The sequence below is a fragment of the Convolutriloba macropyga genome, chromosome 8 (assembly GCF_964194025.1).
Source record: "Convolutriloba macropyga chromosome 8, txConMacr16.3, whole genome shotgun sequence".
Taxonomy (NCBI): Eukaryota; Metazoa; Xenacoelomorpha; order Acoela; family Convolutidae; genus Convolutriloba; species Convolutriloba macropyga.
Genome location: NC_134475.1, coordinates 20,773,365 through 20,798,891, shown reverse-complemented (window position 1 = coordinate 20,798,891; position 25,527 = coordinate 20,773,365). Strand labels below are relative to the sequence as shown.

The 25,527-nt window shown below is 35.5% G+C and overlaps 1 protein-coding gene across 1 annotated transcript; it reads left to right on the top strand.

Moving 5' to 3' along the window:
- The first annotated feature begins 5,840 nt into the window (after positions 1-5,840).
- Positions 5,841-25,354, top strand: LOC142343997 (uncharacterized). Its single transcript, XM_075395430.1, has 3 exons — positions 5,841-5,939; positions 23,637-23,819; positions 24,620-25,354. Exons 1-3 carry the CDS (start codon positions 5,862-5,864, stop codon positions 25,139-25,141), a joined length of 783 nt encoding a protein of 260 aa, XP_075251545.1. The 5' UTR covers positions 5,841-5,861; the 3' UTR covers positions 25,142-25,354.
- Positions 25,355-25,527: the final 173 nt, after the last annotated feature.

Genomic DNA, 25,527 nt, shown 5'->3' with positions numbered 1-25,527 from the left:
CACCAAATTTTTCTCCTGATTCTGAGATAATTTCTAAGGCTTTACAAAGTTCAACCTCGGTTCCTGTCATCTAGATACCAGCAATGTTGCGAGAGGTTTCGTCATTAAGAGGCCAAATGGCCAGAGAAAACAAAAGTGGACGCACTGGAACACCTTGTTGCACTCCTGACTGACTGTCAACAGTTCAGCTGTTGAAGAAAAAATCATTATGCTTCGAGTAACAAAAGGTTGCAAATGACATTATACTAGGCATCAATATTTTTGTTGAACCAAGTAGATGACTGCGCTCCATCGAAATAAATGCGTTTCTGAAGTCAATTTGGAGTATGCCCTTAATTCTTGTTCTGTTCATTCTTTCGAAGGTTATTTTTGTAGCGTGCACTATGCTCTCAGCACCTCCCATAACAGCCACTCCCAACTGCTTTGCACCAAACAACTCAACCGCCTCGATGGCTGCTCCGAATAACTTCACCCACAGCAATAGGTCTAAAGCCGGTTTGCTTTTTATTCAATGCTGTTAAAGTAGCACTACAAAAAGCTGGAGGCATGAAGTTTGGGAGCTGGCCCCTTCTAGCCAAGTTCACTATTTTGGTTAGGGAATTCAGTGCTCGCTTCAATTGATCGGAAATTGAACAATTGATTGCATGGAGAAGATGTTCTGGGTACATTTTGGACGGCCCAGCTGCTGTAAAATGCGAAAAAGACTGAAGCTGCAAAAGAGCCTTTGGTTCTTCGAATTGAAAAGCTTCGCGGATATCGTCTTCCATCGGCTCAAGAATTTTGTTTTCCCCTGGCTGCAGTATTTCGAGTTCAATGAGGGTTTTTGTGTTGTCGGAGGCTATTCCCTTTGATGCTAAAACTTTTGCCGCATGACCAAACTGTCCTTGAAGACAAAGTTTTCTCGCTCGGGAAGAAAGCACTTCCATTGTGCTGTTGCTTTTTTTTGCTTGCTTCATTGAAGCGACTTCGCACCCGCTCTCCATCGCTCAAATCTATTCATGATTGTGTTTTCCTGCTGCTGCTTATGTTTTCTACCCCTCTGTTGGAAGCACGCAAAAGCTATTTTCTAACTGCAAACAACTTCTTCCAGTTATCAACAGGGTTCATATTTAGATGCAGTCCTCTATGATTGACGTAATAATCCCGAACCGTGGCATACGAAACTTCACGGGGATATAGCGGATCGTTGGAATATTTTTACTGCAAATAGTCTTCAAATCTGGTAAATCGCTTGGATTGGCGCTGGGGCCTGGTGAACCAATTCCCAGTGTGCAGATTGAACCAACTCATCTATGCGGGCAGATAGATCTTTCGGTATCTTTTTCACTGTTGACAAAATTTGAGTGAATTGCGAACACGCCCAAATTGATTTCGAGCACACACAATCATCGTAGTTTGAACGCCACCGCAAGTACCTCACCTTGGACCTGACCAAGTTGTGCTCCAAGATGGAGACTTTATATAGGTTATCTTTTCTGTTGGGATAAAAAAGGGTAGTTCCAACTGGAATCCGGAAACGAGATATATCGTTAAATGTCAGTTCAGTTCACTTATCTGCTGTGTTAAACCAGTTGAGGAGTCTGACATAACGTTCCTTACTGAACTGCTAGTGGTTTGTTCCTGTGAGTAACTTTGGACGGGAGATATAGAAACTGGCACTTTTCAACTGATATTCAAAGAATATTGAGTAGGGGTGAATTATTGATTATATTGTGATTTGCGTCAGACTGGGCAAGATCTTTAGCTCTTAGGTTGTATTTCATGGTCAAAATTAAGTAACTATTCAACAAAGAAACCGCTCAATGATTTGTATGTTCGATTATCTGAATGTCGAAAGAGAGGAGGAGGGGCGATGAGGGTGGGCTGTAAAATGTGGATCCAACCGGTCTTGACGACCTTCCTCGGCCTCAAATCGATGATCTGGATAATCTGCCTTCACATATCCAACCCAGAATGTAAATTTCGAAGACATAAAAGGAAGGGGTTTCAATATGGGTCCTAGAGTTGCAGAATGTTGTTCACAAATTTTTTTTTAAAGATGGTCTATTCAGAAAGTTGGAAAGTTGCCGATACATCCAGAGCATATGTAAATTGTAAATATCGTTAAAGTAAAGTTTCCACGCGTAAAGGCTCTGGATTGGGTGGATTGGATGTCCACAGGCATTGGTTCTTTGATCGTTTAGAGAGTGGCTGTCAACTCATTTACGCATAGTCAACTGTTCTTTATATATAGATTCCGTCAGACGGAATGTATCCTTGCTCAGTTTTTATAACAATTGCTTTTTTCCACTTAGAGTGGCTACTAGTATTGATATGTTCAAGAACTTACTCAGAATGTTTTGGTTGTAGATGTTACCCTGCCAGGTCACTACTTGTAGAAAAATTGTTGTAGACGTAATAAAACGACGGTTGCGTTTGCATCAAAAAAACTTTTTGTAAATTTATTCAATGTTTTGTGTAGCCAAATTCTGACCAAAAATAATAATTGTTTTGATAGTTGTCAACTGATTTTGTGCTGCGAATTAATTAGGAGTTTGTAACGAAGTATTGAGATTTGCGTTTCATAGTGCTATTAATGAACTACGTTTGATAGTGCTATTAATGACTTCGAGTCTCATAGTTTGGATTAAAATTAAATTGTTGTTCTTTTCTACTGGCTGTTAATTTGATCTTCGCTTTGTTAAAATAAAATTTCTCATAGTTTCTAATCCAAATAATTTTTGTGCTTTTTGTGAGTAAAGGTCGCGAACGATGGCATAGTTTAGCTAACGTTGGGATTAAAATGCTGCAATAGTTAACAGATCCAACAAACTAAAAAGTTAAATCTCATTAACTTTTTTATTTTGTTGGATGTCGGCATAGCTAGTATTGTCGGCATAGCTTAGAAGTACCAAGCTTTAATATTTTGCCACCAAGCCGTTCAATTTTTGTTTTAGCGAAATAGCAAAGAGGTAAGTAGATGAGCTAATTATTTCGACAAATTTTTTTAAAAAGTAACGCACATATTTTAAATGGTTTATAACTTTCTGCCAGTATTAACTAATATTTTGTTGTCTAAGAGGCACAAACTTTTTGTAATTCTTTTAGTATATAACTAATGGTCTTCTGGAACTCAGTTATGTCAAAATCTGTTTATTCTCCTGAAATTGTGTAGAAATTACACTGTATCGAGATGGAGTTTAAGCTGCCTATTAGCATTGAAACGACCCGGAAAGTGATAAATTTTTTAATGTCCTTATCAAGAGACACAATTGAGGCATAACAAAAAAATCTGAATTAAATTTTCAGAAGAAGCAGTAAATATTACTGTAATCTGGAATGTTCCAATGAAAAAGGACATTTTTAATTTGTAATTTTAGGAATATATTTTTATTTCATGGGTTTGTTTTTAAAGTTCTTATTGTTTGGATGTGTTTTATACGGTGAGATGAAAAGTTTAATAAGACCGTCGTGGACCAAAACTTTTCACAATAATTCCCTTAGAGCAATTAGTTAACTAGGTAAATGATTTCAAAATCTCTCAACACTTTCTGCTTTTGGCTAGATCAAAATATGGAAGAAAGTTTGGATTCTTCGGCTAAATTGTTTGCAAAAGGTGTAGATGGCAAGGGTTACGCTCGCATATTATCGAGCCTTCTTGTCTATTATAAGTTTATCACTTTGTTAATTTTGAACTATTCTAAAACGTTCCTATCAGGTCTGAGAAATTTTATAAGTTTAATCAAATGAAAAGTATTCATTCAATTTTGGATACAATGAGAATTTGTAAAAACAGGTGTACAGGTGCTCCAGTCTATGAAAAAAATAAAATATTTGCTCGAATTTGGACCGTAAATTGCTCTTAATTGGACCGTTTATCACTTTGTTAATTTTGAACTATTCTAAAACGTTTCTATCAGGTCTGAGAAATTTTATAAGTTTAATCAAATGAAAAGTATTCATTCAATTTTGGATACAATGAGAATTTGTAAAAACAGGTGTACAGGTGCTCCAGTCTATGAAAAAATAAAATATTTGCTCGAATTTGGACCGTAAATTGCTCTTAATTGGACCGTAAAACCGTAAAATTTGGACGGATTCGAATCCGCTGAAACAACCTGGGCAGTGTTAAATGTTTTTCATGTCAGTATCATGAGACACAAATGAGGCAGTGCATTGAAAACTTAAATTAAGTTTTTGGAGGAAGCATTAAATACAACAGCAATCTGTGATGTTCCAATAAATGAAAACCTTTTCATTTTTGAAAAGTCTGAAGTTTAGGAATGAGTTTCAGGAATGCATGCTCGACTGTCTCATTACTTTATACGCTTCATTTGAAGGTCACGTTTTGTTGGATTGATTAAAGTTTTGTCTGTCTTCAATTAATGACAACGGCAATTTACATTTCAAAACTGTTAGTTTTTTTGGATTTTTTCCGTTTGTGCCCCCCCAGTACAGAGGTGTTCAATCTGATTCAGTGTATTTCATTCAACGCCTACTTTATAACAATTTGGCGCCTGGAGAGACGATATTTCACAAAGTTCGCCCTTTATATGTGTTATGCAAGCGGTCAAGTTTTACGCGCTCACTTGATAGGTACTATTTGTTGGTATATTTTAACAAAATCATCTAAACTAGAGAGATCTATTCAAACACAAACACGCAACTGCTGACAAAATCAAACTCTTTTTTCAATTTTAAAGTTTCTATGTTAATTGAACTCATTAACCAAAACTGAAGCAAAATTTCATTATGGCAACTTGGAATTGTTTTGGTATTCTGAACGAAGCGAGATGTTAATCAGCAAAGCTGAATGACTGCGTAATAGAGATAATTGCATTTAAGACATCTAACTGCATTATATGATATAGGGGATAATACAGCTCACAAAAGATAACTATAAAACCGTAATATTTGGAGAGATTTGAAACCACTTGTACAGTGTTTTTTTCCCATGTCATTATCATGAGACTCAAATGAGGCATAGCAATAATAATCTGATTTAAATTTTTAGAAGAAGCAGTAAATATTACTGTAATCTGAAATGTTCCAATAAATAAGGACTTTTTCAGTTTTGAATAGTCTGTAATTTTAGGGAGATGTTTTTAGTTCATAGGTTTTTTTTACAGTTCTCAGTATTCGGGCGTGTTTTGTGTGGTGAGATGAAATGTTTAACAAAACCGTCGTGGACCAAATTTTTCACTTTAATTCCTTGAGAGCAATTAATTGACAATGTAAATGGTTTCAAAATCTCTCAACACTTTCTGCTTTTGACTTGATCAAAATATGGAATAATATTTGGATTTTTGGGCTAAATTGTTTGCAAATGGTGTGGATAGCAAGGGTTACACTCGCATATAATGGAGCCTTATTGTGAGTTATAAGTTTATCACTTTGTTAATTTTGAACTATTCAAATACGTTTCTATCAGGTCTAAACTATCTTATGAGTTCAATGAACTGAAAAAAACCAGTTCATTTTTGGAAATAGTGAGAACTTGTAAAAACAGGTATACAGGTGCTCCAGTATATGAAAAAATTAAAACATTTGCTCGTATTTAAATAAAGATACGTTACCAGTATCGTTACTCGTATTTAAATGAAGATACGCAACCAATAAAGATAAAATTGGTCTGTTCTTTCTACAGTTATTCCTTCTGTTCGTTCTGAGACAATTCGCTCTGTTTTTTATATCATTTTGCATGCTTAAGTAATTCAGCTGATCAAAAGATTATTGTGTTACTTCAGTACGAATATAATTAAAGAAAATTAACGTTACGAAAACTTTGCTACTGTAGTCGGACTTTCTAAAAAGGTAAACAAAAGTTGAGATCTTCACGAACCGAAAAGAGTTCACTTTGATTGAATCTGCAAACCAACGAAATGTCTGATTTAATTGACAAGAAGAAAGATTTCATGGACTTCTATAATTACAAAGACAGCTCGCTGTACTACGAAATTGTGAGTATATAGGTCTTGAATCATAATGGGATTTCATAATCTGTGCATCCTTACCACCACAGGGGGTGAGTTTGTTCACGCTCGTTATACTCTTTCCTTGAAGATTAGTTTTTGGTGCCCGATTATTAATTTTCTAAACGCAATTTTTTCCGCAATTTCTTATTTTATCTCGTTAACAATAGCAACAAATTTTTCGGTTTTAAGTGATCACCCCTCACTATCAAAAAGAGACTAGAATGAGACAACTGAACTGAGAGAATGATAAAAAAGATTTCAGTTATATGATTGTGGAACACAAGTTATGAATACAATATGTCTTTATAAACGGAGGGAGAATATATCACAAAACTTAATCATATGAACTGAAAGTTAGGCGACTGTATGATCTTTAGGTTAAATATATTTCAAATCGTATTTCCGAACCACAAAGTACACTTCCAACAGCAATAATCGAATAGTAACTTAAAGCACAGCACCACCGTTTTAAAACCAATCTAACGATTGAGAATTCAATTTTTATTTCGTTTAGTTTTTTTTGGAGTTTAATTTCGTTTTATGTTGTCAAATTTGATTTTTTTTTGCGTTCCAGACAGAATGGTACGCAAAAAAGGAGTGATATTCGGGCCAGGATGAAAAACAGCTAGGAGAACAAATCCTGAACCCATTTGTTGGGGCTGTGGATTTTCAGCTTGGGCTTCATGGTTCACTGACTTTTTAATGATATAAAAATTATCTTTTCTGATGTTATTTTAAAAAGCCATTGTATCGTTGAAGTTTAGCTGTTGTCGTTTAGATGTAACTCAATTTTTTTTTCGGAAACGTTGCTCTACGAAGTCAAGAAAGTCTGACGCTTGACGTCGTTTTTTGAATGATTGATAACATGGTTCCAGTTGCTGAAGAATTATTGGGTCAGAAATTCTAGTCGTTGGCATTTTTGACTGTTTAGTTACTAACCCGGAATTAAATTGTTTTTCGATTACTTGGTTTTCATAAGTAGCCGTCGGACAAGGAATCTTAGACAGGGTACTCCTAAACTATCGTCCTGATGTAAGTGACTTATCTTTACATGATCTCTGTATTTAATCTTTAATTCCTTGATGTGATTAAAAGTTTTTCATCAGTTGTATTCTCATACGGAAAGAGGCGAAGTTGGGCATAAGTCAGTCCACAGGTTTGTCTGACCAGGTCTAGGTACAGACTTATGAAAATACAATGCTCGACCGAAATGTGCTATGAAAAGACCATACTCGACTCATTTGAGCTATGAAAAGAATTTAGCTGGACTTTAGGACATTCTGGACTTTAGCTCGACTCAGATTTTTTGAAAAAGACTTTAGCTGGAGCCAAAATTTCACAAAAGACTTTGGCTCGACCCAAAATTTGAGCTGGACTTAAGCTCGACACAATGCTTGCAAACAAAGGCGAGTTCAAGTCTTTTCATGGGTCCATCATTAGTCTTTTCATAAGTCTGTTTTTTGCCATTAACATTTTGCGTGGAATATTGAATATAACGTAGTCAGCCTGTATTCTCCTTCGCTTTTTACGATTGAAAAAAACCACAAGTCCCCCAAAAACCTGCATTATTTTTTCAAAAAGATAACTCATAATTTTGGAAGGGAAAACAAACTGAATAACGCTGAAACTTTGTCATGCCTAGTGGGACTAGGGTCAATACACTTAAGCTAGCTTGTTTCATTGAATCAAGTAATGTGGCAATATACTCAAGCTGCAATAACTCTTTATCTTGAGATTTGAAAAAATTTTTAAGGCTTTTGGCAGTTTTCCAACTGATTCTTAAATTGAACTGCTCTGGTGCAAAGCTATTTAGTCTTGCTCCGGTTCTGCATCTGTATGTACAGAAGCAAAGAAAGAGTCATGGAATTATAGTCAATATTGCCTCCCCTACTAGACTTTTAAAGTCTTTTCATAAGTCGAGGCCTTGGCGTGGGTGTCGTTCTGTCTCTGTATGAAACTGGCCATTCCGTTTCTAAACCCTGTATCCGACAATCGTTGCTCTTTGATTATTGATGTCATGGGTGAAGTGAAGTTTCAGCGAAAATGCATCAAGGAGCTGAAAAATTGTCTCATAGAGGCCCTTGAGGTCTCTTTTGATCATCGACTGGTTTTTCTGGGCATATTTCAAATCCAATGAAACTTCTGTAAGAGGTATCGGATATATTTAGTTTGGGTGCGCTATAAAGCGTGGATCTACTTCCGAATGGTTCACTGACTCTTCTATTGTCAAGCCGTTTCGTTCTGCAGAAGTCCAATTTTTCTGGTGTTGATAATTTTCCGATGGAGCTGTAGTTTCATATAACTAATGTATGAACATTTTGTCGTATGACTTATTTCTTCTAATGTATTTTCTACTTTTATACTTTAAGGGATTGTTAGGTAATTTTTCGAAACGTTCATGGAAATGCGATACTTTTTAAGTTCTCGTTTGCATATACTTCATTGATATAGAACTGTTCCTTAAGAAGCTTTGACAAAACCTATTTGCGTTTAAATGCAAGTTTCAAACAAACCAAAACCTTCTGATTGTTCGAAATAATTATCCCACTATTCTGATTGGCCTATGATCACCAAGATAAGCATCCTTAATATAAAGGATGTTGTTTTTCGAAATGTTTATGTATTTTATAAATATTAGACATCATTTTTGATGAAGCCGTTAAAGTCCTGACGATCTATGTTTTTTAACATCGTTCTCTATAAAAAATTTTATTCTACGTTATAATTGTTGGTCAGTATGAAAAATTCAGCATCCGAATATAAAGAAAATTTATCAATTCAAGTTGAAAACTCAATTCCGTTGTTTTTTTATACATTATTAGACCACCGAAATCAATCTTCATCATTCATTTCTTCACACACTCGTTTTGCTTTATTCGTGTTTCTTAATTTCTTCATTCATCTGTGTTTTTCTCGGTTTTCATGTAGTTTCTAATGGCATGCAAGAATTACTGATTTCAAAATTCACACCATTATCTGTTCAGGGTTTGCAGACTCCAGAAATCTTATGCATTAAGATATGCATTTATGGCCAGAATACGTACTGGAATAGTGAAATCATAGCCCAGCTTCCGTGATGTGATAGATCAATAACATGTAGCACGGCCCCCTGGATTAGTTTGGATATGTCTACCCGCTAAACTACATACACACATACACACACTAACATACCGTGATCGGTTGCGTAGGTGTTACCAGAAAGAATGCGTATAGGGATTGGTGTCTGCATCTTTGTTCACTTTTTAGGATCCAAGCCGGATCTTCTTTCAAAATTACATCTTTGAGTTATATTATTTTCTGATTTTCCCTGCTTTGATGTCTCTAAGTCCCTTAAAAACTGTTTAAACTTGGGGGCTGTATTTGTCAAACGCACATTGCTGAAAGGTGTGGGGAAAATGTAATTCGAGCTGTTGTGGTTGATGGTATTTGCTGGCTTTTGAGGGGAAAAAACCAATTTACGTATAAAAATAGCAGAAAACGAGTTATATAAGTGAATCATTACTGTTTATTGGCAATTCGCGATATTTTGTAATTGTAACAACACCAGCAAAATGTTCATAACATTTATTTTGAACTTTTGTTTTTTGTTGGTTGATTCAACATGTGGTTGATTCAATATCCTCTATTTCACATAGGGGATATTTGATTTTTTTTTCAATCAAAGGGCGAAAGACGATTTTTTCAAAATGTTTTTTTACTCAAAAGGTTTTTTCAACGTGTTGATTTGGCTTTGTATGATTCGCCAGTACTTTGTTCCTTCATTGTTGATAGAAAAGCTATATTATCTGCAATGACTGTAAACGGGAGACCAAAAAGTACTTCAACCGACAAAACTACCCCTAGAAAATCTTTTTCGCCTGAGCTATAGCGTGCTTCTATAGCGTGAAAAAGCAATAGTTTCCCAACAATCGGGCGTTCATTGTTCTATTGCGTCATTACCCTGACGCGTCATTACCCTGACGCTTTAATTTATGCAGCATTTTACCGATTATTGTCATATAAGGGCACAAGATTATTAGTGTTATGTATTTGGCAAAGGAATTCTTAGCGATAAAAGCAAACAAGAGAAAACAACTATACCATAGAGCAAATAAGAGAGCTTTATGGTATAAAGCAAGTAAGAGGTAAAGAAAGCCATTCAAACATGGCAGATACTTGTAATGCGTGAAATGCGCAACAGTATATGGCCAGTTTTAAATCGGAATATTTTCACTGCAATTAGTCGGAAAATTTGTCGTTCAATGAAAGCCAATTACAAAAGAAACTTCAGGTACCTGCTAACAGTTTTTTTATGATTAACTAACAAAATTGAGGTAAATAGACTGCATTCACAATAAAGTCAAGAGCCCGCATTGCATGGTCAAAGTTTTTGTTACTGCTTTTGAGATTTCATATGAACAAATGTGATGTGACATATATCGTTGTGTGACCAGTTTTCACTTTTAACACTTTGTTCAGGATGAAAATATAACATGTCAATCAACGACTTAAGTAACAAGGCGGCTCGGTAATGTGCGAGCGCACATAAGGTTCCGACCCCGCTCATCCACAATTTTGGTATAATTTTATAATTGTCTACCAAATGAGGACAGATAGAAAAACACAAAAAATTCAAGTATTTTTAAAAAAAAACTGGTGTATGAACGAAAAGACAGCCTCCGAAGCAAATAAATCAGTGGAGTAAAAAATGATGCCTTAGATTGATGAGATATGCCGATATTAAGAAAGCGAGCGAAGGCGAACGGCAAAATCAAACAACAACAACAAACATTAATTACGTCAAAAAATTTAAGGCCGTTTTAAAAAACAAAACTTAATAACAAAGTCAAAATAGCGTCAGATGAAACCAAAAATAAACAAAAAAAACTTGTAATTCGCAAAAAAATTGTTATTCACCAGTTGATAATAAATTGGTAACGATTAGACAAAAAAAGAACAGAAACTTTAAAGTTAGAAAATTCGCTGAATTTTTTTTAAAAAAACAATCAATTTCAAAGTAATGAAAATCATTAGGAACTAAAATATCCCATAGATTTACAATTACTAAAGCTTCTATAGAAGGGAATTAAAAACTCTTGGTATTCAATTTTTTTGCAGTTGCAAAAAGAACAACAAATAGACAATAAACTAAAAATCATTTAAATCATGACAGAAAATGCTTTGGAAGCCGTAAAGCCATATTTTGGCCCCAAAAACATGTTCAATTGAACACTAATAATGTATTATGTGGCCGTTCATTAATGAAAATAAGAAACCATTAGACAAAAAATGCAAAATTATGTAATACTTGTTTTTTTCGAAAAAAAATTTATTTCCAAAGACATGAAAGCCATTAATTACAAAATGAAAAATTTGAATAGGTTCGTCCTTTCTTCCAAGAGAAGCACTTGAGATCTGCAATTATCCAGAATATGTCTTACGTCTACAAAAAGAACGTCAATTATGACAAAAATCAAAAATTCATTTACTTTTTCTTGTGAAAAACCCGTGTGGAAGCCGGTAAAATCAAAACGAATTCTCTTAAAGCGTTAGATTCTATGACATTAGTCCCTTTAGACACATTCCCTTGAATGTATTATGTGACCTCTCATTAATGAAAATAGGTAACAATTAGACCAAAAAGAAAAAAAAACAAGATTATGTAATACTTGTTTTTATCGAAAAAAAAATTGTTTCCAAAGACATGAAAGCCATTAATTACAAAATGAAAAAATTGAATAGATTCGTTTTTTCTTCCAGAGGCAGCCCTAGAGATCTATAATTATCCAGAACATGTCTTATGTGTACAAAAAGAACGTCAAATATGACAAAAAAATCGAAAATTATTTTACTTTTTCTTGTGAAAAACCAGTGTCGAAGACAGTAAAGTCTTAACGAATTCTTTTAAAACATTAGATTTTGCAACACCAATCCCTTTTGACACTTTGACTTGACAAAATATCATCTTTAGTCTTTAATTAACGAGACCAGTTAACAAACAGACAATAAAATGAACAAAATTGCGAAGTTGAAATGTTTTTTTTTTCATTTTGGAAAACAATTGTTTTCAAGTCATGAAAGCCATTATCTATCTTCTAATATCAGAACATCGGCCCATTAACTCTTCCAGGAGGAGACAATAAAACCGGGTCATTGTACAAGAAATTAAATACGACTAAAAAGACAAAGAAAAAACGACAGTTAAAGACAAAATTACAAAATTCAATTAAATTCTTCGAGAAAGTATTGTCGATGCGGTAAAGAACCACAATCTATATCTTTAAGGATTTAAATATTATCAATTGTGAGTTATTTTGAACGCTAAAAATGTGATATATGAAATGACAGTAACGTGATAATTTGACAAAACTAGAAAACATGAAAAATGGGCAAATACCTAAAAATTAAAAAAAATTGAGAAATATAGTAGAATCAAAACCAGAAAACCATAACTTAAGTCGTAAAACCGCATTAAAAACTAAATTTGATTTCAGCAAAAAGAAGGAGCACTCTTTGATTGCTGACACTAAGCTAACAGTTGACAAATTAAGAGAAAAATGGAGGCAAAGTTCAATAATCATTTTTTATTTAAAACTTAAACAATTTAAAAGTCAAAACGACAATAAGCTTTCAAGCGATTAACTAGATATATTAATTTTGAGCTAAGCAGGAAGCCAATAGGACCTATCACTAGTGAGCTTTGATTTGAAATGTTTGGTATTTAATTAATATAAAAAAGATCGAATTTTTTTAATAAAAAACCGACTGATGACAATCCGAATTATTTCCGGATTGTAACGGTCCAAGATTGGTACAGAACTAATCCTGCTAATGCTGATTGTCCATGAAGAATATTTATTTTGGGAATGTCATTGATATAGATATATTGTTAGTTAAAAATTCAAAATTAAATGCTGCGTTTTTGATAATCAACGAATAAAGTTAGCAAAAAACGGCAAAGTTTTATTTACAGAGCACTTTCAGCCGAATTTGAAGTGGAATTATACCCTTTTTCAGTCTACAAAGAATGTGTTAGTGGTGTTTGGGTGTGCACTTCCTGTAAATTTAATCAGAGTGGACTAAAGACACTTATTTCGTGCTTTTTTTTGATGAATTTGTGACAAAAAATTCAATGAAATTAGCTGACAATATATTTTGTCTTTAAACGTAAAATCAACAACCTTTTCCCGAAAATTTTTTAAAATTTTATCAAAATTGGCGAAATTTTAGTCAAAAATTCCGAAAAAAGTGAATGAAATCAACGGAATTCACACTTTTTTCTCGAAAGTTTAAACCTCGATATCTCCCTGTCAAAAATGAAAATCAAAAAAAAACTTTTTGATTCCATATTCTACGCTGGACAAACTTTCTAGTGATACCAGTCTCAACTCTCTACGATGAATATATCGATCGGCCAAAATTGACTGAACAAAAAAAACCCATTTGAGTATATAGTTCCTCCCCCCTCAAGAGGGGTCGGAACAAAAAAGCTCAAAATTTGTTAATCGTTCGCTCAATTCCTATTAGTAGTTTGATAAGACCCAATTTAGAATTTGGTGTTCTTGCAGTCCGTATTATGGGCAGTTTCTAACCCAACCAAATTTTTTCTTAGTCCTTAATTAGTATTGCCCAATTTTGGAAATAAATCTAATTAGCATAAATTTTGCTACTCGTTTTCATGGGTAGACGTAACCATTGCAAACAATTTGGAGCATGTAGTTAGCGTAACTTTGTTTTTGTTTAATTCCCATTAGTAGTTTGATAGAACTTGCAGTCCGTAATATGGGTAGTTTCTGACCCACCCAATTTTTGTATCCATAATTATTTTTTTGGAAATAAGTCTACAACAGTGATGCATGGACAAGTGTGACAAAGAGTTTTAAACCATGAAAAAGTGCCAATTTGATTAAATTAACACGAGAGAATCAATTTAATCATTTAGAAAGGGTTTGTGACAGGTTGCAATAGTTCGATTTTGTATTTGCTCTTTTCATGTTCCAATCCTCAATGAAATGGGAGTCAAAGTATATATACCACTCTTAGTTTTGTTGTTCGGTAAATTATTCTCCGATTGACGTCATTTGAGAAAAAGAACAAAAAATGTCATTGAAAAGATAAAACATTATCAATGAAAAGCACTTAGAAGTTGAATAATTCTGATGAATCATTTTGAAATTTTTCATGAGCCATTTTGAAACTTCTCGAGAAATTGTTGAGGATTGTCTAAATCGTGAATTAATACAAACCTTTGTTATCAAACTTTGATTCGGAATCAAAAGTTTTTGCTCATTAAGGGTTCAAATAAGTGTGTTTTTGGTTGAAGATTTCTTCATTCTTCTCAATCGCTTTCTATAACATCAGTCCTGTTCACCTTAAGTTTCAGAATTCTTCTCGTTTCAGTCTTCATTGAACACTTGAAAATTATTTATGTTCTCCCCGCTCATTGGGTGAGACAATATTTACAAAAACGAAGGTCCCCTCTCATTGGGCGACACTTCTCGAAAGACTCCACTCTTCTTGGAGATCACAATGTTTGCCCACAATAGAATTTGTCCAAAAATATTGCGAAAGCTGGGGTTACGGGACTCGTGCAAGCAACATTGTAGCCGATCCTCGTACAATCACAACGGAAACTGACTGAGCCAATCTATCAAAAGCGATAGCATGTCCCTTCGACTGATAATTCCTACTGTCAGCTAACAGAGCTATGCGCTTTAACGCTTTCTGGAGAGTAACTGACAGACCACCCAATGACTCAACAGCAAGAAGAACAAACAAAATTCCTTGCTCAGAGCAATTTTTTCGTGTTGTGCATACATTCGCTCTTCGGCTGGTTCAATCGCGTAACCAGACTTCTCTGCCGCATGATTTGTAATGTTTGGTTGCAGTGGAGAAGTTACGGTGAAGTCTAGAGCAGCTGGACGACCTGATTTCAATGAAGGCAGAAATATGTCGCCAGGGCGAGAACCGTTTCCTGCAACAAGGTTCCGTTTTTCGATGCCTGGGGACAAGTTAGCTGCTGAGCAAGCTGAAGCAAAACGGTCACGAATCCTGTCATGCCGAGAAATTGCATCCCCTCTTCCGGGACAGATGACGGCGTGGTCACCAAAAACGTCAAGGGTCCAAGACCTGCAGCAAGGGCATTTTCTTTCATCTTCGTAAACTGCAATACCTAGTCTGTATTTGACACTAATTTGAAATTCACTGGGACTCAGATCGAGACCTAAGGCAGGAACTGCAGGTGCCGCAAGCCATGCGCCGGAATGAGTGATTGCAGTCTTGCTTTCTCTCTGTTTGACGACTGATTTCTTAACAGCTCAGAAAATTTTTCAGTATCTACAGCTTCTTGAATTTTCTTCTGTGTGTAGGAATTCAAGTTGAAAGGTTCAAGGCTTGCATACAGTTCCTTAACAACTCTACTGTCTGACGCGCGCTGGTTTGTAATTTTCTAAACCAAGTCATCAGATGCTAACACTGAGCCCACATATGCGGCTCTGTATTGCTCTTGCGATTGTCGCACTCCGAGGCCAGAAATGTTTATTGGCAAGGTTGACTGCATCCACACATTGTCACAGGTGACAGTACCTATTATTTGATCTAACGCATCCCGTTGGTTGGAATCGAAGACTTTTAAAACATCGATCAGATGTCTTGTCGGCTCGTTAGTGCGTAGAGAGTAGACTAACTTTGGTGTCCCTAGGCAATAACGAAGTATGCCGAGAGCACATTGAGGATCATCCAGATAACTCAAATTTTCCAAGAGCGACACAACCTTCTGAACACGTTTCTGCAGGCAAGAAGAAACAAAATCTGGTGATCCGACTGCAGCACCTAGTAATTCAAAACCATTGCCCATATTTCTTGTAACTTCTCGATCAACTGAGGGTAGATCTACGATTGACCAGAGTTCGCACCTGTCTTTCCTCAAATACAGACCCCTTTTTGGACCTTCAATAGCTAAGATATCGAGCGTATTTCGGATTTGATCTTCTGAACCTGCAACGAAACCATCGTCCAAATACCAAGTGCGCTGGGTAAGATTTGGAACCGCGTCTCTTATTTTTTCTATAACAGGCCATAACGTCAGCGAAAAGAGAAGTGGACCCAGGGGATCTCCTTGATGAACACCCGATTCACTTTGAAGACTGGCGTTATTATACAGTAGTGGCACATGCTAAAAGTAGCAAAAATATGTGAAGGCTGCAATACCTGGTATGAAATCGCATGCTGCTTGCAGTAAGTGTGAACGCTTAACCGAATAAAAGGCATTTCGGAAATCAATCTGAAGCACACCTTCATTAGAATCAGCGTTGAGGATCTTTTCGTGGGTGATTTTCGCAGAGTGGATAAATGCTTCCGCACCTCCGTTGACTCCAACCCCTAGCTGAATGGAATCGAACAACTCAATTGCTTCTGATTTTGCTTCTTTCACTAAACATTTCGCAATAAGGCGTCTCAGGATTTCACTGACAGCTATTGGACTTACTCCTCCTTTCTTTTTGGATAGAGCGGTGAGCGATGCGCTGCAGAGGGCTTTTGAAACAAATGAAGGGAATTTACCCCTGCTTCCTGTATTTACAAACCTTGTTATTGCTTTAAGGGCGGATTCAGAGTGGTCGGGAGGAGTACACTCTACTGCGTGCAGTAGATGCTCTGGATACATCTTGGAGGGACCAGCTGCAGTGTACTTGCTGAACGTTTTCAATTGTTCAAAAACTATGTTATCGCTAAATTGATATGCACTTGAAGCAACACTGTCTGGTTGGAGCAAAGTTGGAGGCGCTTCTTTGGGATGTAGCTCTTCTAGTGCTTTCAGAGTAGCTCTGCTATTAGGCGCAAGTCCCTCAGATGACAGGATTTTTGCGGCGCGACCAAATTGACCTTGCAAACATAGACTTTTAGCTCTGCTGGCTAATTCCTCTATTCCGTTTGTGGATTTTTTTCTTCTCTTGTTTCATTGCCAAGGCTTCTGTCCAAATGTTTGCATATTCACCCGCATTCCATCGATCGATGCGATCGGAGAGCCGCTGATCCTGATTTCGTTTATGCTTCTTACCTCCTCGGTTGCTCGCACGCAAGATGCACTTCGAAACAGAAAACAATTTAGTTGAAGATGATAGTTCTCAGAAAATTTTTGATTCAGTCACTTTTTGACTTTTCAAATACGATAAGTTATCATGTACGCTAAGCTAACTAATCACGGACGCTAAGTTCAATTGTAATGCATATATAAATTGAAGCCTTTAAATGATGGCATTATTTCTAAATGATTCTATCTGGCATGAATATGGCTCAGTGAAATTAATTCGAATTCTTTTCTATTTACTTGAGAATTTTAAGAGTATTTTTATGCTAAACAGCTGACGTACATACTGCGCCCAAATTGTCATCTTCTGATTATAAGAACATATTCAAATTCGTTTTTTGATCGAACCTAGTTACTGGTTTCAATAATCCATAAATTCATAAATTATAAGAAATATATTATTTCAACGTTTTAAGAAAGGTTCTTTGAATTACTGTAAAAAGTGTTTTGAAAAGTCTCTTATAAAATCGTCTAAACAAGCCTTAAGAACTCATACAATGCTTGATTTCTTTCAGTTGCTGCAGTTTCGGTTAACTAGTCTAAATAGTTTTTTCTCTAATAGATAGAATTTTAAAAGTATTTTTTAGCGAGCTGTACTGTTTAAGCAGCGGTGAAGAAATGTTATCATTAAAAAATTTTCTTAACGTTTATTGTAGGAATTTTGTTGTGTCAGGTATGTCAGCACCACCAACACCACACTTTCAAAAATAACTGAAGGCGGAACACCGCACAAGGTATGCTCAAGTCTCACTGACTGGAATCAGTAAAGGACACTAATTTTCTTTTTGAGAGCAAAAATGTATTACAAAGAGTTGAGTAGCTCTTTAGTATTACCAACCGTCATTTTATTTTGACTCTCTTGGTAAATCTACAAAATTTTTGATGCTGCTCTTGAGTTTTTATGATATAATTTAAGAGTGGGAACTTAAACTGAACAAATTTGACATTTGAAAGTTATTTGGATTATTTAGTTTAGTGAACGCAATTAGCTGGCGCGTTTTAACGATAAAAAAAGAAAAGTTAGTTTATTTTTTCTCATTTCGACAATCAATGTTTTCATGCTGCATAAAGGAAAGTTGAACATGTATTTGTGGTTAATATATGAGGAAGTTACCAAAACAGACAAAATTTCCTCAGTTTTAATTTTGTGTCATTTTCTCGTTGTTATCTTTTGCTCGTTTGATTTCCATTTTTTGACGCAAATCTCTTATTAAAACTTTTCAGACGATGCTAGTTTGAAATTACTTAAGATTCCATATTTAGAAGTTGTGTAAAAGATATCAGTCATAAGTTTTTTGAATCATACTTAACAGATCAGTCATTTATTTTTGATTAAAACTTGTGTATCAATAATAAGCGATCATGGCTATTCAAAACTGAACATGATTTTCATACCGTTTATTAAAAAGGAAGACAAAAATCATATCCCTTCAGTTTATAACTTTAAAAATCAACTAACGTCAGAAATTACTGAAGATATAATTCAATTTCAGCTAAGTTTTCTAGATGCAGTGAAAATCGCAGAAATAAACTTCACAGAGTAGTGTTTCAACTGTGATCGCAGAGGTGAAATTGATAAAGAGTGAATACACTTCATGTCTGCTCTGATGTCCCGAAAGATGGTCTTGAGGTTTCTTGAAGCCCTCACGCACTGTGCCAAATCATCAACAGGCTTAGAGATGACCAAAATTCAAATTCAAGGAGACTTGAGGCTCCTTACGGGACTCAACTCATCAAAGAGCTAGACCGCAGATGGTCTTTGCACCGATGCTCTGGTCTTCATGGCTTGGAATTCATTCCTCTTAAGGTCTGATGACTAAATACCTGAGGTTTCGGCCAATGGGGAGGTGCACGCAAAACGTAAATTGTTAGAACACAACAACACTAAATTTCATAAAAAAACACGCCAAATTAGTTTATTTGAAGTCTCAAAAAACAGACCAAAAACATGTTCTTTTCATTTTGATTAAGAATCTGTTTAACTTATTGCTGCTTCTATTAGATGTGCTTATATAATCTTAAGTTAGAGTGCACTCAATCATTTGACCTTATCTCTTTGATTTAAAGTAAAGAAAAGTCAGTTTTAGAGTCACAAAGCCATTTTTGAGAGCGGCAAGTTAGATACATAAATGAAGAAAAACTCGCTCCACTTAGAGTGAAAAATGACGCCCCAAAGGCACTTCGTTTCTGTATGAGCGAAAGATCAAAAAACAAAAAAAAACAGAATTGAAGTGAGTGTGATGTCATATGGTCGTAACATAAATCTTAAAGAAATAACAAACATAGCAGGAAGAATTCCGGAAGTAACTTGAAGCGTCGGATGCTCACAAAAAATCTTACTTGCGAGCGAAACTGTTAACTTTTTTCTTAATTAAACTCTTTACCTCATCTGATTTGATCAAAAAATTGGTAAAATTTACATTCCCGTCATATCGAGGAAAAATTGAACAGTGTCATTATTGGAACGGGTTAGAATGAAAACAATTCAGTAACACTAAAAAACGCTGCACCTAATTAAAACGTAAAACCTAATTTTGACTTCAAAAACTCTCTGAAAACTTGATATATCAAAACTTGATATTCTTGAAAGCAATTGACAACGTTAAAAATGGCCAAAAACTGAACTAGCTACAAATTTTCATGATAAACCTCGAGTAGTTATATAGATACTAGTTTCGAGAAAACCCAGATCACAGCCATCCACTCTGGGACTCAAAGACTCATTGTGAAAGCATGAGGCAGACAATTTTCTCAGAAACTATATTTTTCAAAAAAGAATACTAAAAACTAGGACTCAAGAAAAAATACATTTTTTTGATATGGAGTCATAGGCAATAAGAAAAAAAAATAAAGTATTAGAATTTTAAAAGTATTTTTTAGCGAGCTGTACTGTTTAAGCAGCGGTGAAGAAATTTTATCATTAAAAAATTTTCTTAACGTTTATTGTAGGAATTTTATTGTGTCAGGTATGTCAGCACCACCAACACCACACTTTCAATAATGACTGAAGGCGGAACACCGCACAAGGTATGCTCAAGTCTCACTGACTGGAATCAGTAAAGGACACTAATTTTCTTTTTGAGAGCAAAAATGTATTACAAAGAGTTGAGTAGCTCTTTAGTATTACCAACCGTCATTTTATTTCGACTCTTTTGGTAAATCTACAAAATTTTTGATGCTGCTCTTGAGTTTTTATGATATAATTTAACAGTGGGAACTTAAACTGAACAATCTTGACATTTGAAAGTTATTTGGATTATTTAGTTTAGTGAACGAAATTAGCTGGCGCGTTTTAACGATAAAAAAAGAAAAGTTAGTTTATTTTTTCTCATTTCGACAATCAATGTTTTCATGCTGCATAAAGGAAAGTTGAACATGTATTTGTGGTTAATATATGAGGAAGTTACCAAAACAGACAAAATTTCCTCAGTTTTAATTTTGTGTCATTTTCTCGTTGTTATCTTTTGCTCGTTTGATTTCCATTTTTTGACGCAAATCTCTTATTAAAACTTTTCAGACGATGCTAGTTTGAAATTACTTAAGATTCCATATTTAGAAGTTGTGTAAAAGATATCAGTCATAAGTTTTTTGAATCATACTTAACAGATCAGTCATTTATTTTTGATTAAAACTTGTGTATCAATAATAAGCGATCATGGCTATTCAAAACTGAACATGATTTTCATACCGTTTATTAAAAAGGAAGACAAAAATCATATCCCTTCAGTTTATAACTTTAAAAATCAACTAACGTCAGAAATTACTGAAGATATAATTCAATTTCAGCTAAGTTTTCTTCAATTTTGAATGCAAGGTGTGCAATTATTTACGCAAAACGTGGGCGACATGGAAGCACATTGCTGAGACGAAAAATTTTAGAGGCGGATTAGTAACCCAGGGTGTAGACGTGATCCGTAAACTCTACGTGGTGCCATCAGGTAATGACTGCCAGCTCAGTTGGCGGTAGTTAGCTATGCGGATAGTCTGAGGATTGTGCCCTGAGCAAGCCATCTCGGACTCAAAACAAATTCGCTTCTGAATTCCTGCCACTCTGATACTCATAGGCGCAGGCAAGAGCCTGAGATGAAGGAGTTGAGGCAGAATTTGGAATAGTGCCCTTCAAAGAAGGGAGCAAAACTGGTTGTTGGCGGGACCCTGTGAAGAAAGTGGCTCTTGTAGTTGTCTCGCCGACTTCTACCTGTTAGAAATGTCTCCAATTAGCGAAAGGTGGTCAAAGTTAACCAATTCGAAAGTCAACAGAGTAACGAAAGTGAAATCGAGACTAGTAGATGAAGTTTTGATCAATTAGCAGTGATTTGGATAGACTTCAATTAAAGTCTCTTGGGAACTCAACAAGCGCATCAACTTAAAAGCTCTGTGAGTATTAGCAAACGAAAGCAGGGTTAGTAAGGTGTTGCATGAGTGAACAAGAGATGAATGCTACACTGTGTGACCGGAAGGTGGTTGGTAGTGGAAGAGAAAGTTGTGTGTTGTCCCTGCGCAGAATTAGTATCTGAAGAGAAGACCACTTATTAAGAAACACTGTGTAGGGTCCAAACAAATTAGATGCAGTGAAAAATGCAGAAATAAACTTCACAGAGTAGTATTTCAACTGTGATCGCAGAGGTGAAATTGATAAAGAGTGAATACACTTCATGTCTGCTCTGATGTCCCGAAAGATGGTCTTGAGGTTTCTTGAAGCCCTCACGCACTGTGCCAAATCATCAACAGGCTTAGAGATGACCAAAATTCAAATTCAAGGCGACTTGAGGCTCCTTACGGGACTCAATTCATCAGAGAGCTAGACCGCAGATGGTCTTTGCACCGATGCTCTGGTCTTCATGGCTTGGAGTTCATTCCTCTTAAGGTCTGACGACTAAATACCTGAGGTTTCGGCCTATGGGGAGGTGCACGCAAAACTTAAATTGTTAGAACACAACAACACTAAATTTCATAAAAAACACGCCAAATTAGTTTATTTGAAGTCTCAAAAAACAGACCAAAAAAGATGCTCTTTTCATGTTGATTAAGAATCTGTTTAAGTTATTGCTGCTTCTATTAGATGTGCTTAAATAATCTTAAGTTAGAGTGCACACACTTTTTTGACCTTATCTCTTGGATTTAAAGTAAAGAAAAGTCAGTTTTAGAGTCACGAGGCCATTTTTGAGAGGGGCAAGTTAATTACGTAAATGAAGAAAAACTCGCTCCACTTAGAGTGAAAAATGACGCCCCAAACGCACTTCGTTTCGTATGAGCGAATGATCAAAAAACAAAAAAAAACAGAATTGAAGTGACTGTGATGTCATATGGTCGTAACATAAATCTTAAAGAAATAACAAACATAGCAGGAAGAATTCCGGAAGTAACTTGAAGCGTCGGATGCTCACAAAAAATCTTAATTGCGACCGAAACTGTTAACTTTTTTCTTAATTAAACTCTTTACCTCATCTGATTTGATCAAAAAATTGGTAAAACTTACTTTCCCGTCATATCGAGGAAAAATTGAACAGTGTCATCATTGGAACAGGTTAGAATGAAAACAATTCAGTAACACTAAAAACGCGGCACCTAATTAAAACATATAACCTAATTTTGACTTCAAAAACTCTCTGAAAACTTGATATATCAAAACTTGATCTTCCTGAAAACAATTGACAACGTTAAAAATGACCAAAATTCTTTGCATGTTCATATACTGAAAGTCTCAAAAAACTGACATAGCTACAAATTTTCATGATAAACCTCGAGTAGTTATATAGATACTAGTCTCGAGAAAAACCAGATCTCAGCCATCCACTCTGGGACTCAAAGACTCATTGTGAAAGCATGAGGCAGACAATTTTCTCAGAAACTATATTTTTCAAAAAAGAATACTAAAAACTAGGACTCAAGAAAAAATACATTTTTTTGATATGGAGTCATAGGCAATAAGAAAAAAAAATAAAGTATTCTATTCCCTATATCAGATATCATAGGTAAATCATGGGCAGATATCATGGACGGATATCATAGGAAGATATCATATACAAATTGGGAAGAAACTGTTGCGGGAACACAAAAATATCAAATACAAATAAAACAGAACAGTAAGCGAAGGCAAAAAATCGTTCAACATCAAAACCGAGGCAGGGAGAATATTCGCAGCTGATAATCAGTCAAAACTTTAAACGATTTTTTAGCAAATTTTCAGTGCTGCACTATATTAAAAGAAATTACCTGCAAACCAAAAACATCAAGAACCAAAAAATCGAAAAGGGCTAAAATCTTTAATTTTTTAAGCAAATAACAAAAGCAAATTGAAAGAAACTTCAAGTTTAAGAAGAATACCACACTGATACATGCTAGAACGTGGAAAATATGTATGGACACATTTTCAAAAACAGAAACAAAAAGACTGGTTCTTGTTTTGAAAATTAATAATGCTATTGAAAAAAAACTGAATTATAAAACGAGTGAACTTTTTTTTATTTCGCATTGGAGGCTTATGTAAATTAACGTGCCATCCTCTTCTACTGATAAAAAAAAATGCTAAAAAAGAGTTCAAAGATTCCAAACATTGACATATTTTCCAAAAATTGTCAAAAAAATTCCAATGTTACCAAAAAAACAATTTTTAGTGCATGCGTAAACTGGGGGCAGATGAAAGGTTCGACATGGCGAGCCACTACGTTGAGAGTGTGTTGAGTGAGGAACTGTTGAAAAAGTGGCAAAGACAAATGAATAAACCGCTTCAAATGGTTGACATTCTCTCTGGCTATGGAGCTGAAACTCTCCTGAACACTCGTGCATTTAACAAACAGGTACAGTTAGCGTATAACAATACGGATCTATTCCCACCCACAAGGCTTAGCGGAAATAGCTTTTATGCACCCGACGCTTGTGCTAATTTTAAAAATGGGTTGTTGTTTTTCCACCTGTCGATATTTACGGGGCACAAACGGCCACGGGCTTCAAAACTGAGTCAGGACCTGAACAACTTGTTTTCAGTTTTCGCCTTCTCGTCTGCAGTTCTTAAAGACAAGTGATTAGCTATAACGCAATTGTGCACGAAGTTTATAATGCACTTCAAGGGTAGATTAGACTATTGCTTTTTGGAGTACCGAGTTGATAATGGATTGAAACGATCCGCTCACGAAGTGAAACTATTAATTATGAGTATCAAAACTCAGTCGTCCAAATAACTCAACATGATAAAAAAATGGTCCAATAAGTCAACTGCACAATAAATCAAATATCCGAAGAAACCCTATACAGTAATATTAACAAAGTCTTGTAAATTCGGTGTTCGGGGGTATCGAAATGTGAATGTATTGAATCACGACTAGGCTGAACCATTAAAAAAAATTGCAAAGCGGTGTACTGCTGCGCCCAATTCATATTGGTGAGCAATTTTGTTGCCAATATAGATACTACTGTTGGTTTTTGTATATTGGAGCTACTAACAACTACAGAAATCAAAGACACATGTTAACTAAACCTTTTTTTTAACTAACTGGTCAACCGTAGATTCGTTTTCTACTGCTGTCAACCGATCGTTTCATTGTTTCTCGTTTCTCCCAGGACAGCATTCTTTCTGGTTCTTGCAGAAGTCCATTTTTAGGATTTTGCCAAAATGTGGGGAACACCAGGAAACCTGTACAATATTCACAAACCACTTCTGTTTCCCGTGAAAACATTTGGTTGCGACTCTAGTGAAAATGCCCTCCAGTACGGAAAGGATGCTGGCATTTACGACGAAATCGTTACCATTGACTTCAACGACATGTCACCAAAAATTGAGATACTACTTCGTCAAAAGTGTCGAGAAGCTAACATATCAACTATCAACTCACTGGGGTATTTGAATGACGGAGTTTTCGAAAAAGTTGTCGATTGGTTTGCAGAGGGGACCGAACCCGGGCTGTTCGTAACCGCTTTCATGTACCCTTATGACGGGGTAGACCGAATTAGAGCCCAGAAAAGGTATCTTTTAGGAAAACTTGACTTCTTCAACTCGATGCCACTTGCTCACAGAAGCCCAACTGACAGCGAACAAGAACTATTGAGTAAAGGGTATCAAATGTGGGGGCGTCTGACTTATGAAACGTGGTACATGAGCAGGCGCTGTGAACAAATTCTGTGATGCACCTAAAAATCAAATCAAAGATATGAATATTGAAGCCCCGAAAAAGGAGCTTTACACAAGCTTTCAGCATTTTGGTGCTCGCACGATTTGTAATTACTGACTCTTGTATCTTTTCTCTAGTATATCTGACACGAATTTCTGTCATTATTACTCTTTCTCTACTTTTTTCTCCAATATTATGCTCCAATCTGTACTATCCGGTTATCTATTTTTTTAGCCTCGAGATTTTTAAAAATCATTTTCATGAATTGCATTTATTTTTTTATTTGGCATTTCGGAAGTTCCGTAAATCTTTGCATTAGATTTTAAAATTTCTTTAGTTCAATTTAGAACTGGCATCGTGTTCTTCTAATCAGTGTATCGTAATTTCGTACTAATCACTT